At 35.5% G+C, this 21,081-nt stretch overlaps 1 protein-coding gene across 2 annotated transcripts in view; it reads left to right on the forward strand.

Annotated features, from left to right (window-relative positions):
• Mapmodulin (acidic leucine-rich nuclear phosphoprotein 32 mapmodulin) overlaps window positions 1-7,500 on the forward strand; it is a 42,153-nt gene extending 34,653 nt beyond the window's left edge. For both annotated transcript variants that reach the window (XM_067774492.1, XM_067774493.1), the window contains one exon: window positions 1,053-7,500. In XM_067774492.1, coding sequence (XP_067630593.1) covers window positions 1,053-1,099 — 47 coding nt within the window. In that variant the 3' untranslated portion in view covers window positions 1,100-7,500. The remainder of the gene's footprint in view (window positions 1-1,052) is intronic.
• Window positions 7,501-21,081: the final 13,581 nt, after the last annotated feature.

Genomic DNA, 21,081 nt, shown 5'->3' on the forward strand with positions numbered 1-21,081 from the left:
AAAATTTCAAAATGGGCGTGGCTCCGCCCTCTTTCATTTAATTTGTCCAGAATACTTTTAATGCCATAAGTAATAATAAGGCATAGATTCGATGACAATAACTGTTTTCTGTGAAACGGGCGAAATCGGTTAAAGCCACGCCCAGTTTTTACACACAGTCGACCGTCTGTCCTTCCTCTCGGCCGTTAACACGATAACTTGAGCCAAAATCGGTATAACTTTACTAAACTTAGTTCACGTACTTATCTGAACTGAATTTAACTTGGTATTAAAAATGGGCGAAATCCGACTATTACCACGCCCACTTTTTCGATATCGAAAATTACGTAAAATAAAAAAATGCCATAATTTCATACCATATACGAAAAAAGGGATGAAATATGGTAATTGGATTGAGTCACCCTGGTCCACCTTTATGGTATTATCTCGAAAAGGCGTCCACCTATAGAACTAAGGCCCACTCCCTTCTAAAATACTCAATAGCACCTTTCATTTTCGTACTAACGCATTCTAGAGTCACCCCTGGTCCACCTTTATGGCGTTATCTCGAAAAGGCGTCCACCTATAGAACTAAGGCCCACTCCCTTCTAAAATACTCATTAATATCTTCCATTTGATACCCCTAAGCTCTCAGCTGAGTATGTAATGTTCGGTTACACCCGAACTTAGCCTTCCTTGTTTGAATCATATTTTAATTGCGGAAATTATAAGTTTTTAGTCTTCTTCGATTCGTATTTATAATTTGCAATCGCGTTATATATATTTTTTTTATAGTATTTTCAATCGTACGAGGAAGTCATCTTTTAATCGCATATTAGTCATCAAAAGGGGTCGAAAAAAGACTTAGGCCGGGTTTTTTAATGCGAGTTTAAACTCCAGTTAAAGTTGACTAGAGTTAAACAGTAACAAAGTCAACTTTAACTAGAGTTTAAACTCGCACTGAAAAAACGGGCGTTAGTAGAGTAAATTTTTTTTTAAACGCTATGTGGTTATATATATATATGTATGTATTTACCTCGATATTCACCTATGAACTTTATTTTATTTCACAGATGATGAACCGCAGGCCCGAGGAAAGAAAAGAAAGCATGATGGTTAAAACAAAAAAAATTATCCATATTGACTGACGGCGCATCATCATAGCATTTGTTTACAAAAAAACTCCAATTAATGTTTTTATACTATTTTAATTTAACAAAAGCAAAACAACCATACAAAAAGTGAAAAACAACAAAAATTACTCGTATCAGTTTTTACATAAATGAACAGCGCAAAAATAGCAGCAAATATTTTGTAATGTAAACACAAAACAGTTAATATATTATTAAAGAAAAAAAAAAGTAATATATCCTTGTGAAAAACAGCAGCAACCATGCATATTTTACTTCAAAGCTATATATAACAATAACATTTATGGGGCGCAGATAATATTAAAGAGCAGGGAGCAAAATTTAAAGCCGGGTAATCTAATGTAAATGCCGTATGCAACGAGGAATATACATATATATTGAAAAGTTTTAATTAATAAATAATAAGTAAGAGCGAGTGGATTTACAATTGGTTTTGATAAAAAAAAACCAACGGCCTAAAACAAAGAACAGCGTTTAGATACAAGAGTACATTATAATTAAATATATAAAAAATAGTTATTGTAATAGTGATTATTTTAAGCATGCCTTATGTAAGGAAGTAAAAAATAAAAGTAAACAAACAAAAAACATAAATATTTGCATAAAGAGGATGCATTTTATGATGTGCAAGTTGTAACTTGTAACACCTATAGAAACATCAACAACACCCATAAAACACCACACAATGGCTTCAGTACAACTACAAAAAACTAATTTCATATAGGAGTATTGCATTGAATTGAAAAACATGCCACATTTGGAATATTATTTTTAACAAAAATAACCTTACTTACTGAATGCTTATGGACACCTTTTTATGGCATTGAAGTGATTGCTCATTTACACTGCTACGCTTGCAACATGCTTCAATTACTAGTGTTTCGTTCTTCAATGATGACAGATCTTTGACACTCCCAAATTGAAAAATCTGGACGGTTTTCTTTTACGAAGTAAGGAAAAAGGGGAATAATTCAATCCCCTTCAGTGAAATTGTAGTAGACATGTATCTTTGGTAGTATATTAGTAGAGATAATAAATATGTAAATACCAAAAGTTTTTGGGGAAATAATTCATTTTCTACTAAATAGTTCGTGAATTGATAAAGTTATGTTGATTTGGTCATTCGTTCAGAAATAGTTTGAAGAATGCCGTACGCTAGAATTTTATTCAAAAATGCACTATTTCAAAATTTGTTTCGAAAACTCACTATATGACCATAAGTTCAATGCATTTTGTCATAAGATGGAGTTAATGAAAAGCATTCTGAGATGAAGCGTTCTTCAATCTAACTCTAATATAGGGCGATTTGTGACAAATCCTGAATTGAGGAAATTTTTGAAAAATATTTTAAGATAGCATGATTTTGAACAGGCAGCCGACATGGGGTGATACGATACTCAGCAGTCGCAATCGACTGACAAAAAAAACTTAAAAAAATGGCTTATTGTCATAAAACTTTATATTCCGGCCTTGACTTTGACAGAGAGTTAAGCTTTTGTGTGGTCCTGCTACAACACAGAGAGTATTCATCTTTATATTTTGAAATGTCGGAAAGCTCTTTTCCGTTAAGTATTCATGGAAGCGTTCTGGATAAACCGTTAATTTAGAATATTCCGAATACGTTCATTTGATACTACCTCACGGCGTCCGAATATGCATAATATTCCAAATGTAAACCGATGCTCTAAATTCTTAAATGGAGACGAATGTTCCGAACATACGGAATTAATAGAACAGAAGGTCGAATTTTAATACGCGCCCAAAAACATCGAGAGAAGTGTCAAAAGACGCGTATTGACCTCGATAACATTAATTCGTGGGCGGAAATGGAAATTTTAGCAAAAGCGAAAAATGACCGCGGGTTGCGTTGGCGGCCTTCAGCCGAGCTTATAAAAAATTACCCTGGCCGGTCCACCAATGAGGTGGGATCAAAATTAAATGCGTGCAAAATCCCTTTATACACAAAATCTTTTTCAGTGCGCAAAAACATTACAACAACCACATGAAAATTGCCAACTTCAACTGCAAATATCTCCGGACAGCGATACAATTTTTGTTTTCCGCCTTATGATTATTGTTGTCTATGTCACATCTCGATATTTTTGGACGCGTATTAGCAGTAGGACTCCTGATCTAAACTTTTACCTGAATAAGTTAACATGCCCAATGCGTACATTTCGTTATGACATCTCCATTATTTGCTAATGACATTTTTACGAGAATCGATTTAATAGTCGAGGTGTTGACGTTGAACGATGAATTTTGAATTGGTTTAGGTTTCGTATGTTCATAAAAAAATGTTCCAAGGAATTATGCAGTTCAGTACTTATCGGATATTTGTAAACTGATTGCTTCCTTATTCTACTACTAATATTTTTCGAAAACTCACAAAGAAACAACACAGTTAACGTATGTCAATTCGATTTGGGAACAAAATGGCTGCAATTGTCAAAAAATTTGTCTGTCGATCAAACCTGTTGTGATTGAATCATGCGCTTGCAATTGATTTATTGAAAATACAATTAGTCAGGGCTGTCATGGAAACCAATTGTTGTCGGAATCGGAATTAAAAATTACTTTGGTGTCATGAAATCCAATGTTATCGGTTTAATGTTCGAATTGGATTTAGTGTCGTTTTAGGTGTCACAGAATCCGATAATATTGATTTTGCTATCGGAAACAAACCAATCAGTTAAATGCTGTTGGATTTCGATGGATTTGATTTTTTCATAGTTGGTTTTCTTTTGCAGTTGAATATTTCGTAAAAATTTAAATAAATAAAGGTTTATTTCAAAAAAATAAATGTAAATTTACATACATATATTTTCACTCTTAATAGGGGAAAGCATAAAAATTCAATGCAAAACAGTATTTTGATTGAATTTATGGAGGAACATACAGATATTGCGAGGGTCTTCACGAAGCACATCATCTAAAATCGTTGACACCGTGTTTCTTCCTACACTCATGCTAGAATCCTTGCCAACTGATCTTTGATAGGATCCTTCAGCTAAAAATCCTAACGTAGCTGGTAGTTGTAGCACTGGCAGAACTTTCGAGCGAGTTAAGCGTCCTTCAATGGTGTCCAATACCATTTGGAAAGCCTCTTTGTTTATGCGATAGTATGCAATGTAACTGCGAATACACTATAAATATTTAGAAACCCACATTAAGAAATATTTTTAATTACGCTGTCTCTGGCAACTCAAATGGATTGCTGCGATCTCTCAAAATTTTCTTTTGACCTCGCAACTTTCTTCTTCCAATGACATAAATGCTACAACTGCTGACATTTTGATGTCAATAAATTTGTTTATTTCTGTTTAGATGCACAAAACAATTATTTTATAAAATTTTGCCAAAAAATTAACATCAAAATTGCCGGTGCACCGATAACACTGCAAAACAGCTGATTCAAACATCGCTTTTATTTACATTCGGAAACAGCAAAACCAATACGGTTTTACGACACTCGCAAAAAAACAGGTGTTAACAGCTGTTTCTCGCAATTTCATAAGCTACCTTTTCATAGACCGGGGCACATATATGATTGACTTTTGATAAATAGACGTCGTAAATTTATACGGTTTACAAACCATTTATAATGTTAAATGAGTACCATTAATGAACAAAATGTACAGTATTCACAATTTGATTTTAAATATTACACGAAGAAAAAAATGATGAAATTTTAGAGTTTAAAAGGTGACTCGAAAATGACTCCCTCGTACGCTTTCAAAGTAATTTATTAAAAATACATTAACAAGAATCAATCACAAATAAAGCGTATTTATATCCAATCAAAGAAGACTAAAACTGGTCTTAAAAGGGAGTTATAAAACGTTCGTATGTGGAGTAAGATTTTCTATCAACAAAAATCTTTTATGATCAGAAAATGATTCATCATTATTTTAATCGCTTAGAAGACTCGAAAATGATCCATAGAGCCATAAATGCTATGTGGAAAAATCTCGTTCATTTACTGTTTATTTGCTACAGGCTCATTACATTTCAAGACACCCGGTCCGCGCAGGACATAATTTTTGATTTCGATGAAATTTTAATATGTTGTTCTTTGGTCAAAATAATGAAACACGTGTTTTTTTTTTTTTTTGCCTCAAAAATATATAAATTTACAAACAATAGCATATAGTTTAAAAAAAATTTTGTTTAGTATTTAGTAAAAATTTATGACTTCAAAAATTAATTTCTCAAAAAAGTTTATTTTTTTTGTTTAAACTTTTTCTATATTGAGTGAACAGTTCATATTTCAACTTGGCCAAATGCCTATTAGCCAAAACTTCTTACTTTCGAGATATGAATTTTTGAATATTGAACTTTTTTTTCGCCATATATTGATGCAATAACTGCTCACCCGATATAGAAAAAGTTTAAACAAAATACAAAAACCGTGTTTTTTTTTTTTTTGAAATATTAATTTTTGAAAAAAAAGTCAAATTTGTACTAAATACTAAAAAAAATAATTTTTTTTTAACTACATGCAATTTTTTATAAATTTATATAAAACTAAAAGTAATAACGAACATTTCAAATAAAAATCATGCGAATCGGTTAATTTTTGACAAAGGTATTGTATGCTGTAATGCATTGCATCAATAAATGGGGGAAAAAATGTTGAATATTCAAAAATTCATATCTCGAAAACAACAAGTTTTGGCTAATGGCATTTAGCCAAGTTGAAATATGAACTGTTCACTCAATATGGAAAAAGCTTAAACAAAAAAACAAAATAACCTTTTTTGAGAAATTAATTTTTGAAAAAAGTCATACATTTTTACTAAATACTAAAAAAATTTTTTTTAACTACATATATGCTATTGTTTATAAATTTATATAAAAGTAAAAGTAATAATGAACATTTCAAAGAAAAAATCATGAGAATATGTCAATTTTTGACAAAGTTATTGACAGTTGAAAACATAGGTCGATAAAATATCAATTGCATTTTATCGAATTCAATTGCCGATAAATCCGAAAAAAAATTTTTTGAGGCAAAAAAAACACGTGTTCTATTATTTTGACCAAAGAACAACATATTAAAATTTCATCGAAATCAAAAATCGTGTCCTGCGCGGACCGGGTGTCTTGAAATGGAATGAGCCTACTGTATTTAATGCCTAAACTTGTATGTAGTACGCAGAAGTCGGGTGGAATATAAATAAAATCAAGAACTTATATAGTATTTACATATACATACATATATCGGGATAACCAACAACATCATACCGGTATAAGAATAGATTTTAGTTTATTGTTTAGTAGCATTAATTAGTTACTTGTGCAGTAAGTTTATTAATATAAATACGTGCATGCATACAACATACATAAACAGCAAATTTGGCAAGTAAACAAAAAAAACAATTTTATGTTTTTTGTTTTGTAAATCAGTGCAAAGGGCATCAAACAAAACATAATACATATACATACTATATAAAGCACATTAGCATAAAAATTTTTATATAATTGAATTTCTTTATTTCTTTAACGTCACTTTTCGCATAACGTTTTCGAAATAGGCAAATAATCACGCTGCTATTGATATATAAATACATATTTGTATTTAAGCATAGTTTTTTTTTTTTTAATTTTCAGTCAACACAGAACACTGCTGAAATGATACATATTTGAAATCCTCGTTATTGGGTTTCAGTGTTGTATTTTGTATTTTCCTCATGCCAAATTAGTTTCTTTTTTTTTTTCTTATTCATACATATGTATATGACGCTACTTTATTTTTGCTTGGATTCCACGCTAAAATACTGACGAAACTTTATCGGAAAGTCTAAATTACAATAAAAACAATTTCCAACAAGAGGAAAGAGACACCAATATTGTCCACAAAATAAAATAATTTGACATGTTTTTATTTATTTTTTAAATTTTATTTTTTCATTAACATTTTTCACAACAAAAACAATACAAATAACAGAAAAGTTATTTAGCACTCTGGTGGGTCACTTATAATATAATTCCTTGCAAAACTGTTAATTTTGGACTTTTAATATATTTAGATCAAGATAAAAATTATTTTCGGACTTTTATTACCTGAATCCGATAGAACTAGTTAACTCGGACTTTTAAAAATAAAAGTCCGGATTTAACTTTTATTTCCTGCTTTTTTCACACGAAAGTTCATTTTAGTTGTGTATTTATGCACAAAATATTCAAACTAAAAACAAAATTTTGATTTGTCAGAAAAAGATTAAGAAAAACAACTGAATGTCAAAAAAACCTAACGAAATACAAACTGGCTCGTTTCTTTTAACAAACTAGATAGTATTTTTCTTGTATTTTCTTTGTTGTTTTGGACTATAGCTTACACACTTACACCAGTACTGAAGCCGTATTAGGAGGGAGTGCGACAAAAAATTTAAGACGAAATACAAGAAAAAATCCATGAAAATAAAGTAATATCATACCTATATTACCACTTTTTCTATCTCTAAAAATTTAATTAAAAGCATTATTATGATTTTAGGCTTCATTTCAATTATATTATTCGTAATATCACTAAAATCGCCTCATTATATTTAGATATATGCAGTAGTTAATACTGAGAAAAAGTGCAGGCAATGTCAAAAGCGTATACATACATACATATGTATATACAAACAGTAACTTTTTATTCTAACACATTTTCATATTGCAGCATTGAAAGAAAACAGGACACACAATGTATTGTTTGATGGAAATAATAAAAAAAGAGAAAAGAAATTTTAAAAAAGCTCTTTCTACTTGTTATCGACAGACTAGGACTCTTAAAACAATTTTATTTGTGCGTTCATTAATCAAGTGTCACTATTCGAACAGTCATTTTTGTTAGATTATTCGAATAGCTAACACTGTACCACACTCGGCTGGGTATTGGACAAAACCAGTTTTTATACTCAGCTGAGCAGAGCTCACAGAGTATATTAATTTTGTTCGCATAACGGTAATCCGTAACGGCATAAACTAATCGAGATAGATATAGACTTCTATATATCAAAATGATCTGGGCGAAAAAAGAAATTCATTTAGCCATGTCCGTCCGTCCGTCCGAAAACACGATAACTTGAGTAAATTTTGAGGTATCTTAATGAAATTTGATATGCAAGTTCCTGGGCACTCATCTCAGATTACTATTTAAAATGAAAGAAATCGGACTATAACCACGCGAATTCATTACCAAAGACGGATAAAACGATGAAACTTGGTAGGTGGGTTGACCTTATGACGCAGAATAGAAAATTAGTAAAATTTCGGACAATGGGCGTGGCACCGCCCACTTTTAAAAGAAGGTAATTTAAAAGTTTGGCATGCTGTAATTTGGCAGTCGTAGAAGATATCATGATTAAATTTGGCAGGAACGTTACTCCTATTACTATATGTGTGCTAAATAAAAATTAGCAAAATCTGATGGCGAACACGCCCACTTAAAAAAAATGTTAAAAGTCAAATTTTAACAAAAAATTGAATATCGTTACAGTATATAAGTAAATTATGTCAACATTCAACTACAGTAATGATATGGTGCAATAAAATACAAAAATAAAAGAAAATTTCAAAATGGGCGTGGCTCCGCCCTTTTTCATTTAATTTGTCTAGAATACTTTTAATGCCATAAGTCGAACAAAAATTTACCAATCCGTGTGAAATTTGGTAAGGACGTAGATTCTATGCCGGTAACTGTTTTCTGAGAAAATGGGCGAAATCTGTTGAAGCCACGCCCAGTTTTTATACACAGTGGACCGTCTGTGCTTCCTATTGGCCGTTAACACGATAACTTGAGCAAAAACCGATATATCTTTCTAAACTTTAGTTCGCGTACTTATCTGAACTCACTTTATCTTGGTATTAAAAATGGGCGAAATCCGACTATGACCACGCCCACTTTTTCTATATCGCAAATTTCGAAAAATGAAAAAAATGCCACAATTCTATACCAAATACGAAAAAAGGGGGTGAAACATGGTGATTGGATAGGTTTTTTGACGCAAAATATAACTTTGGAAAAAACTTTGTAAAATGGGTGTGACATCCACCATATTAAGTAGAAGAAAATGAAAAAGTTCTGCAGGGCGAAATCAAAAGCCCTTGGAATCATGGCAGGAATACTGTTCGCGGTATTACATATATAAATAAATTAGCGGTACCCGACAGATGATGTTATGGGTCACCCTGGTCCACATTTTGGTCGTTATCTCGAAAACACCTTCACATATACAACTAAGGGACAATCCCTTTTGATACCAATATCGTACAAACACATTCTAGAGTCACCCCTGGTCCACCTTTATGGCGATATCCCGAAATGGCGTCCACCTATAGAACTATGGCCCACTCCCTTCTAAAATACTCTTTAATACCTTCCATTTGATACCCATTTCATATAAACATATTCCAGGGTTACCCTTGGTTAGTTTTGCTACATGGTGATTTTCCCTTATTTTGTCTCCAAATCTCTCAGCTGAGTATGTAATGTTCGGTTACACCCGGACTTAGCCTTCCTTACTTGTTTTTTTTTTTTTAAATAAATTAATCAGTTTCTTCCTGCAGCTCTCACTTCCTACACCTGCTGTTGCATGTGACGCCAGAAAGCAGTGTGCAGTTAGTATGCCCATCATGAGCCTCAAGTCTTCTCTCTTCAGAGATATGAGCCACTTTGTGAGTCTAATATCGAAAGCTTTGCACATGATCTTAAAAATTGTACAGCTCCGCGCTTTTGAGCACGCTTTTCCTGCTTGGTGGATCATATGCAACTCCTGTCTTGATGAAGTACTGAGTGAGATTATTGCTTAATCGCCGCCTGACTATCAATATATATATTGACGCGACTGCAGCACGTTTCCTCCAGAATTTGTGCTGCTTTCTTCACGGCTATAATATCCGCCTCAAAGACGCTGCGGTAATCTGGCAGCCTTTAGGATCTACTTGTTTCTGGTTCGAAGCAGTAAACAGCAGACCCGACACCTCCCATTAATTTGGAACCATCCGTGTACACATGTGTTATATTTTCTGCACCTTGCACCAATTGTGGTCTCAAGATCTCTTTCGAAGCTCAGGCCCGGGACTATATATTCCGTTTGCCCAATATTAGATGGCGCTATACTGCTATGGCCATATGGCCTGCAGCCAAGCTGCCCCGAGACCTTAAGCCTTGTGGCAGATGCTAACGTGATGCTTTTGACCATTAGGTCTGCAGGCGGGATGTGTAGAATGGCGTGCAATGCTGCTGTCGGGGTAGTTTTTAGGGTTGCCGTTATGGTAATCATTGATACTCTGCATACCCCCTCAAGTTTTTTGGTAAATGTAATGTTTTGTGTGGCTGTCCACCAAACAATAACTCCATAGTAAAGTATTATTTTTAATCTTTATTCTTTAATGACACACAACAACCTATGGTTATATTTACAGTGTCCGATATCTTATAAACTAACATTGTAAATATAAATATTGAAAGGCCATTCATGTAGGTTACCTGGTTAATAAGTTATAATTTTTACGCAGCACATACAAATACTCTAGAAGAAAATAATCCTTAACCAGTTAAGTAGATAACTAAGCTGAAGTTTATAACCTGAGAATATCTGCAGAAAACCAATTTTTGGAGTACATAAAATAGATGAAAAACATATACAATAAAGAAATAGAGAGAGGTATACAAATCATTTGGCAAGTGTTGCATAACTTCGTGTTTGAGCCGGGTTTTGTTTTTCAAACCTCTAATCGCTATTGGTAGATTATTTCAAAGGCGAACTGTGAAAACAAAAAAATTACGCTCGGTAACCGAGTAAGTATATGTCATGCTACAGATAGCGAGTGATCGAGAGGATCTCATGAAACTAAAACGCTCCTTCAAATAATCTGGCTCATGTGTAACTATGACTTTATATAGTAATGTTAAACATCTGAGTTTTAAGAGATTTTCAAATGAGATGGAAAATATTTTTAGATCAAATGTTGAGATGTGATCATAACGTTTAACGCTGTAAATATACCTAGCCACGTTGTTGTATAGGATATTAAGTTTCCTCCTACCCATGCTATCACAACCGGCATATAGTTCACAGCCACATAGCAATGTCGGTATACGATACGCTTTAGCTATTTAGGTGGTGTGAATTGCTGGACACTCCATAGGCACTCCAGCATTCCATACACATGACCTACATAGTAAATATTTGGTTGTTCCATGTCAGCGTTCTATAAAAAATCACACCCAGATTTTTTACAGTGTCTATTTTATCACAGTGTTTTTCAACTTTATCTCTTGCAAATTTGTGAGGTCAAATCGTTTTTTATATATTGCGATACATTGGGACTTGTTTGGGTTCAAGACTAGGCCATTATGACAAGCTCAAGTGTAGATCTGATCTAGGTCGATCCAAGATGGAGTTCAACGTCATCTGCATAGAGATGAATGTTGCAATGCTTTATCACATCACGATATCATTTATATAAAGCACAAATAAAAGTGGACCAAGAATCATTGGGGGACACCTTTTGTTACACTCAAAAGTTTCGACGTTTAGTCTCCCAAACTTACGGCTCGTGAACGACCGAGAGGGAAACAATTTCTTTCCCTTTCTAACACACGGCAGTTTGACACTTCGGTCAGTGTCAAACTAGCGTGGAACCCAGTGGAACCTGCGTGGAACATGAGTTTTGACACTGAACGAAGTGTCAAAATTACCGGGGTTGCTTCGTCGAAAGCGACACAGGGAAGCAAAAAAGGGATCGGAATATCAGATATGGGTTGCTGTGATGGTAAATTTTTTGAACGAATTTAGTAGGAAATTTTAAGTGCACCCATATGGGTCCTTCAGAAAATTATAAAGTGTCTTCAATTGGGGTATCTGAGGACGCGTAGTTATTTCAGTATTAAGAATACAAACACGGGAGTTAAGTTTTTCTACCCGTTCAAAAGTTCTCCGCGAAAAACAGTTTGAAACCGAAGTCGACTACAATAACCCGTCCAAAAAAGCGGAAAGAAAAATGCAAAGACGCGTTTTGTCCTGTTATCAATAGTCCAAAGGCGGAAAAGTATTCGAATTATTGGAACCGAGGCAAAAACGCGTCTATTAATACTTCCCTCAACGGTTGTGGCCATGTTTTAGCAATCGTCCCCAGTAATAAAGTATCACAATTTGTTAATTAAAATTGTCTAAAACATATGCATATTAAAAAGAGATGTAATTAAGTGCTCATTTGAAAGTAAATAAGGATATTTCTTTGTAATTTTGCAATAAAAATTTTACACAGTTTTCGTTAGCAGCTACTAAATTTTCTTGGACCTAAGAAGTACAACACTGCCAAATAGCATCCACACAAAAAACGAACAAGAACAAGCAATTTATCAGGTGAGCGTGGCTGTGTATGTGCGTGCTGCTACATATCCTACTTGTAGACCTGTACAATGCGAAAAGGTAAGCTTGAACTAAGCTCAGTGACGATGAAGAGAAATTATACAATTTATCGACTTTCATGCATAAAAGTGTGTGACCTACAGAGTCGAAACTTTGGAGCGGTCGAGTAGAGTTAGAAATGTTACGTTATTTTTGTCTATGTTTGACCTTATATCATGGGTGACCTTTAGAAGAGCTGTGATACAGCTCCTGTTAGGTCTAAATCCAGATTGATACTGGCTAAGCAGTGAGTTATTTTTATTGAAGTAACTAATTTGATTGTGCTTTAAGCCGGAGTCATTGGTGCCGTATGTCGTATCGCTGTATCCGTATCCCTAACGTAATCAGCTGTTTATCGTTACGACGGTAAACCAAAACCCAATTGGTTGGATACGATACGGTTACGACGTTAGCGGCACCAATAATCGATTGCATTGATTCTCATAAGGTTGGTCGAATCAGCTGTTATAAGGTTACCGATACGGTTACCGATAAAGCACCAATGTCTCCGTCGTAACGATAAACAGCTGATTACGTTAGGGATACGGATACAGCGATACGACATACGGCACCAATGACTCCAGCTTTAGTCGTTCAAGAACTTTTGACGTTTAATGGCTTTTGTTACTTCCCTTGTCTTAAATTTGAAATCATGGTATGCTCGTCTGACCTACATTGCTTGCATTTTAGATACGCTTCATTAATTTGTAGGATGAAGTACCTTCCAATCTCATGTTGGTATATTCGGGTTCTGCCGCTGCAGAATGTTAAGCGCGTCCTCCGCGTTCATCATCTTCTCGGTGAAAACCGGAGTCTCAGCGTTAGCTCCCTTTAGTATCATCGAGTAAGCTGGAGTCTGATAGTTATCTCGCTTTAGCTTATTAGCATTTATATCGTTTTTTCGCATTCCGTTACACAATATGGCGAAGTATAGTATAGAAACTGCTCGATAGAAAATTAGCTGTGTTGTTGGTGTAGCAGTACTTCGCCCCATCCACAGGTGCGAGCAACCACAAATTTTCAACAATATTCTCTAACGGTAGTCCGAGAAAACTTGATGTTTTAACAGGGTGGGGCTAGAGAGATGAGGGAGGTGTTCGAGATGTTAGTGGTGTTGTTGGTTGCATTTGAAAAGATCGATATTTTCGACTTTTCCGTTGCTCTACGAACCACTTAAGGGTACCCCTAGACCTGTCATGGGCTTTTGACACAGCCAATCATAGCACATAGGAACATTAAACCGAATATGGTTAGTTCTTTTATGGATATGAGTCCGGTATATCCCTGGCACTATTTTTTACACCTCTCGAACCTTCGGTTTTCAGACAAGTATGCCCTCCGCGGAAATATTCTAAGCCTCTTAATACCGGTGGTGTCTTATCCCCTCTTCTGCGTGCCTTTCCATAATTGGATATCGACCAAAAACGTGCACGAAATTATCGTTTTTGCTTTTCCTTACACAATATGACGATGGACTGTATAGAGCGTTCGCCAGACTGCTCGATAGCAAATTAGCTGTTGTTGTTGTAACAGTGCCACATCAATTGGTGCGAAGACTCTTAAATTTTCAACATTATCCTCAAACGGTAGTCCGAGAAAACTTGCTGTTTCAACAGGGCTGGGCCAGAAAGATAAGGGAAGCGTTGGAGATGTTTGAGGCGTTGGTTTCACATTGCATGGTGTCATGTACCAAGACGTTAAAACAGAACATACATTGGCTATGTCGGGGTTGGTTCTGGGCAAGTAGAAGTTCACAGTATTCCGATCGAAGTTTAGCTAGAAAGATGCGCATTTCCTTGGGGAAATTGCTTTTCTAAACTACGAGTTCGGGGTATTTGTCCTTAAGTTGGAGACATTGGTGCTTTATCGGTAACCGTATCGGTAACCTTATAACAGCTGATTCGACCAATCTTATGAGAATCAATGCAATCGATTATTGGTGCCGCTAAGGTCGTAACCGTATCGTAGCCAACCAATTGGGTTTTAGTTTACCGTCGTAACGATAAACAGCTGATTACGTTAGGGATACGGATACAGCGATACGACATACGGCACCAATGACTCCAGCTTTAAGAACGGCAGTCACCGTGCAATCTCTGGCATAGTGGATGTATTTGAGGGCCTTCTCATGCCCCTTTTCTTAATACTGCTGAATTCATAAGTGCCAGATTTCTTTATACAGCTTACGGAGATGGCATTATCCGGATGGATCCGTCTCTGGGAGGCGGAGTCTCTCCAATCAGATGTCTGTTAACACACAAAAAGTTTTGTTGCTGATTATCGGCAATTTCTCTTTTGAAATTGAGTATCGTATTTACACACGGGGAGTCATGGCTCAATTATATGGTTGGCTCATCTCATCAGCTGATTTTTATACTCAGTTGAGCAGAGCTCACAGAGTATATTAAGTTTGATTGGATAACGGTTGGTTGTACATATATAAAGGAATCGAGATAGATATAGACTTCCATATATCAAAATAATCAGGATCGAAAAAAAATTTGATTGAGCCATGTCCGTCCGTCCGTCCGTTAACACGATAACTTGAGTAAATTTTGAGGTATCTTGATGAAATTTGGTATGTAGGTCCCAGAGCACTCAATTCAGATCGCTATTTAAAATGAACGATATCGGACTATAACCACGCCCACTTTTTCGATATCATTACAAAAGACAGATAAAGCGACGAAACTTGGTAGATGAGTTGAACTTACGACGCAGAATAGAAAATTAGTAAAATTTTGGACAATGGGCGTGGCACCGCCCACTTTTAAAAGAAGGTAATTTAAAACTTTTGCAAGCTGTAATTTGGCAGTCGTTGAAGATATCATGATGAAATTTGGCAAGAACGTTACTCCTATTACTATATGTACGCTTAATAAAAATTAGCAAAATCGTAGAAGGACCACGCCCACTTTTAAAAAAAATTTTTTTTAAAGTAAAATTTTAACAAAAAATTTAATATCTTTACAGTATATAAGTAAATTATGTCAACATTCAACTCCAGTAATGATGTGGCGCAACAAAATACAAAAATAAAAGAAAATTTCAAAATGGGCGTGGCTCCGCCCTTTTTCATTTAATTTGTCTAGGATACTTTTAACGCCATAAGTCGAACAAAAATTAACCAATCCTTTTGAAATTTGGTAGGGGCATAGATTTTATGACGCTAACTGTTTTCTGTGAAAATGGGCGGAATCGGTTGATGCCACGCCCAGTTTTTATACACAGTCGTCCGTCTGTCCTTCCGCATGGCCGTTAACACGATAACTTGAGCAAAAATCGACATATCTTTAATAAACTTAGTTCACGTGCTTACTTGAACTCACTTTATCTTGGTGTGAAAAATGAACGAAATCCGACTATGACCACGCCCACTTTTACGATATCGAAAATTACGAAAAATGAAAAAAATGCCATAATTCTATACCAAATACGAAAAAAGGGATGAAACATGGTAAGGTAATTGGATTGTTTTATTGACGCGAAATATAACTTTAGAAAAAACTTTATAAAATGGTTGTGACACCTACCATATTATGTAGAAGAAAATGAAAAAGTTCTGCAGGGCGAAATAAAAAACCCTTAAGATCTTGGCAGGTATTACATATATAAATAAATTAGCGGTATCCAACAGATAATGTTCTGGGTCACCCTGGTCCACATTTTGGTCGATATCTGGAAAACGCCTTCAAATATACAACTACCACCACTCCCTTTTAAAACTCTCATTAATGCCTTTAATTTGATACCCATATCGTACAAACTCATTCTAGAGTCACTCCTGGTCCACCTTTATGGCGATATCTCGAAAAGGCGTCCACCTATAGAACTAAGCCCCACGCCCTTTTAAAATACTCTTTAACACCTTTCATTTGATACCCATATCGTACAAACTCATTCTAAAGTCACCCCTGGTCCACCTTTATTGCGATACCTCGAAAAGGCGTCCACCTATAGAACTAAGGCCCACTCCTTGTAAAATACTCATTAACTCCTTTCGTTTGATACCCATATTGCACAAACGAATTCTAGAGTCACCCCTGGCCCACCTTTATGGCGATATCTCGAAACGGCGCCCACCTATGGAACTAAGGATTACTCCCTTTTAAAAAACTCATTAACACTTTCTTTTGATACCCATATTGTACAAACAAATTCTAGGGTCACCCCTGCTCCACCTTTATGGCGATATCTCGAAACGGCGTCCACCTATGGAGCTAAGGATTACTCCCTTTTAAAATACTCATTAACACCTTTCTTTTGATACCCATATTGTACAAACAAATTCTAGGGCACCCCTGGTCCACCTTTATAGCGATATCTCGAAAATGCGACCACCTATACAACAACCACCACTCCCTTTTAAAATCCTCATTAATACCTTTAATTTGATACCCATATCGTACAAACACATTCTAGAGTCACCCCTGGTCCACCTTTGTGGCGATATTTCGAAACGGCGTCCACCTATAGAACTAAGGCCCACTCCCTTTTAAAATACTCATTAACACCTTTCGTTTGATGCCCATATTGTACAAACATATTCTAGGGTCACCCCTGGTCCACCTTTATGGCGATATCTCGAAACGGCGTCCACCTATGGAACTAAGGATTACTCCCTTTTAAAATACTCATTATCACCTTTCTTTTGATACCCATATTGTACAAACAAATTCTAGGGTCACCCCTGGTCCACCTTTATGGCGATATCTCGAAACGGCGTCCACCTATGGAACTAAGGATTACTCCCTTTTAAAATACTCATTAACACCTTTCATTTGATACCCATATCGTACAAACGCATTCTAGAGTCACCCCTGGTCCACCTTTATGGCGATATCTCGAAAAGGCGACCACCTATACAACAACCTCCACTCCCTTTTAAAACCCTCATTAATACCTTTAATTTGATACCCATATGTACAAACATATTCTAGAGTCACCCCTGGTCCACCGTTATGGCGATATTTCGATACGGCATCCACCTATAGAACTAAGGCCCACTCCCTTTTAAAATACTCATTAACACCATTCGCTTGATGCCCATATTGTACAAACAAATTCTAGGGTCACCCCTGGTCCACCTTTATGGCGATATCTCGAAACGGCATCCACCTATGGAACTAAGGATTACTCCATTTTAAAATACTCATTAACACCTTTCATTTGATACCCATATCGTACAAACGCATTCTAGAGTCAACCCTGATCCACCTTTATGGCTATATCCCTAAATGGCGTCCACCTATAGAACTATGGCCCGCTCCCTCATAAAATACTCTTTAATGCCTTTCATTTGATACCCATGTCATACAAACACATTCCAGGGTTTCCCTCGGTTCATTTTCCTACATGGTTATTTTCCCTTATGTTGTCACCATAGCTCTCAACTGAGTATGTAATGTTCGGTTACACCCGAACTTAACCTTCCTTACTTGTTTTTTTTTTCTCATTTCACTAGTATAGGGATTGTCAAAGGGAGATGTAAAACGAAAAATGTAACCAACACATTGACAAGTATTATAAAGAAATTGTTTCACATCACATTAGTTAAACTAGAATTGCGAAGTATTCAGCCCAATTCTAACAAAAATTCCGTGTGAGTTTTTTCCCTTCTCCATTCCTCTTATTCTGAACAATGTTCGAAAACGCGGAAACCGGTTATGGGAGGAATGTAGGTATTATGAATGTGAGGGAGAGGGAGATTTCTCTGCCATTTCATAGGATTTTTTTCACTTGTTAAATTAAAGGGAATACATCAAAATAGTTAAAGGAAATTGGTTCTTTTAAGAAAGAACACTTGTTTGTACAAATTTGTGCTAAAATGTACATTCTACCACAATATTCTTTACTTTAAGTCGAAAAGCATATCATAAGCAACGGAAGAGCTCTTGGTATATATGATGTAGTCATCCAGAAATTGCGCATGTATTTTTTAAGAAGGCTTAAATAGATTTTGGCGATAGGCGACTTCGCCCCCAGAAAATTTGTGTTATCCCGGTGTCTTCTTCTTCTTATGCTCCTCTGTTGATATTACTGTGACACCAATTCATTACTCATTTCAGAGAATACCACCTGAAATGCAATACTGTTAATTGTTTATATTTATTTCTTAATTTCAAACAAATTCGCAACAATAATTAAACTATTAATTTTTTTAAACAAAATAAGAAATGCGCAACGTAATTTCAATTAACAAAACATCTGACTTCGAAAATTCCTATTTCCCAATTATTATTCTCCCTAGGAGAAAAGAATTGGAGGAATTTTTCCGCGGGAATAAAAAAAAAACCGCGAGAACAAAATTCCGAGGGAATAATTAGAATTGGGCTGATTATGTTTTCTCTCCATCCTTCGCCATTCAACGTTAGGTTAGAGGTAAGTAACACAGTACTGTGCTCTGATATTGTGCCAACACTCATCGACTTTCGATAATCAGTTATATCACAATTGTGTCAACACAATGTGTTAACACAGCAAAGTGTGCCTGTGCTACTGTGTTAACACTCAAAAAATAGTGTTATTACCCACCACTAAAACGTATACGGGTGTAAAAAAACACGGCTAATGTGAACAAAGGTATTTTGTTGCTGTAGTTGAACCATGCGGTGACTCTTTCTATGCCACAATTTGCCATTTTATTTCAATTCTTCTAAAAATTTCGTAAATTTATTGAACATTTAAAAAATTATGAAATATTAGAAATATCAAATAAACTTACAACAATTTGCCTCCAAAATCAATAAAAAATTAATCATTAAAAAAATTTACAAAATCCAGAACCCGACACCAGAAGAAAGCCAGCACAAAGCAAAACAACGAGCACAAGAAATTCGGAGGCGTCCGCTTTTCCTGTAATCCCCCCTCTTTTCAAAGTAACAAGTCTGCATCGAATATATTTGTGTGTGAACAGCGACTAAACAACATTGTGAATCAAACTAAGTGTGATATCTTCTGCATATACGTCAAAATTCCAAAGTGATTGGATCACCTGATTTGTAATTGACTGTCGCTGTCTCATTCTGTATCTCTTTCTATCACCCGCTGAAGATAGCCGTCCCTGTGCGCCGCCATATTGAACACGCTGTCAAAACGCTAAAAAGCAGCTATATTGAACATCCTGTCAGGCAGTTGACAGATAAGATATCACACTAAGTTTGATTGACAATTGCCGTCTTTCAGTGAGTTTTATAGCTCCTGCTCATGCTCAATTCTCACGGGAATGCTCTGGATCATTGAGAGACTTGAGAAGCAGATGTCGTGAAATTTTCGCACACGTGAATTGTGATAGGCAGATGTCGCCGCTGTTTTTCATTTAACTCATACAGCGAAAGGATAAGCAGCGACATCTATTTTTGAAAAACTAGGTTTATTAAAGGCCGCGTTGCCAACCTAAAAGGAAGTAATTAACAAATTATCTGGCTCACAAATTGAACCAGACTTCTATCTGGATTTATCTGGCTCAAATCGTTGTGTTGCATTTACATGCAAAATTATTTATCTGGCTCAGGATCTTTGCCACCGGATGACGGCAAATGCTAAACAAGTTTTAGATAAGACGGTGACACAATAGCTATCATCCGGTGGCAAAATCCTGAGCCAGATAAATAATTTTGCATGTAAATGCAACAACAACGATTTGAGTCAGATAAATCCAGATAGAAGTCTGGTTCAATTTGAGAGCCAGATAATTTGTTAATTACTTCTTTTTAGATTGGCAACGCGGCCTTTAATATACCTACTTTTTCAAAAATAGATGTCGCTGCTTAGCCTTTCGTCGTATGAGTTAAATGAAAAACAGCGGCGACATCTGCCTATCACATTTAACGTGTGCCAAAATTTAACGACATCTGCTTCTCAAGTCTCTCAATGATCCAGAGAATTCCCGTAAGGATTGAGCGTGGACCGGAGCTGTAAAACTCACTAAAAGACGGCAAATGACATTTTTCATATAGATGCGTTTAACGCAAGATTATGGATTCAAATAACATCGCCACAATCAACCAAGATGTCTCGTTTGTAAATATGAAGGAACTTCAGACTTGGCAATTGAAGTTTATTACGCCTTGCCCATTCACATACAAAATTTCGCGAAGCACTGTTGTAAACATTCTCCCTATACAACAAAAATACTTGCTAACATATTAGAAAATTTACATGTTAGAAAATTTACCAACCAGTTGGAAAAATAATTTCACTTGCAAATTGTACCGACACCCTTAACCAAAGCAAATGTCATATTCTTCTTCTTATGATGTGCTTGGAACAAAATTGGGGAGTTGGCTACTTTTCAATATCAGATGGCGATAGTGTCGCTCATTCTACCATTCTCCATAAAAATAAATGCAATCTACTCAATGCATAAGCATGTGTTAAACTCATCTATATGAAAAACTGCTTATGTGTCGGACCTATAAACGACGAATTAACAAATTGGTCACTCAATACCCCTGTACTAAAAACAATCGATTATTTTCCAACTTCACTTAGCGCCCTGTTGACGTTTCCATTGCCTTTCGTAATTGCAACTTTCGGTTTTA

Source organism: Eurosta solidaginis, chromosome 3, assembly GCF_040869045.1.
Source record: "Eurosta solidaginis isolate ZX-2024a chromosome 3, ASM4086904v1, whole genome shotgun sequence".
NCBI classification, from domain to species: Eukaryota; Metazoa; Arthropoda; class Insecta; order Diptera; family Tephritidae; genus Eurosta; species Eurosta solidaginis.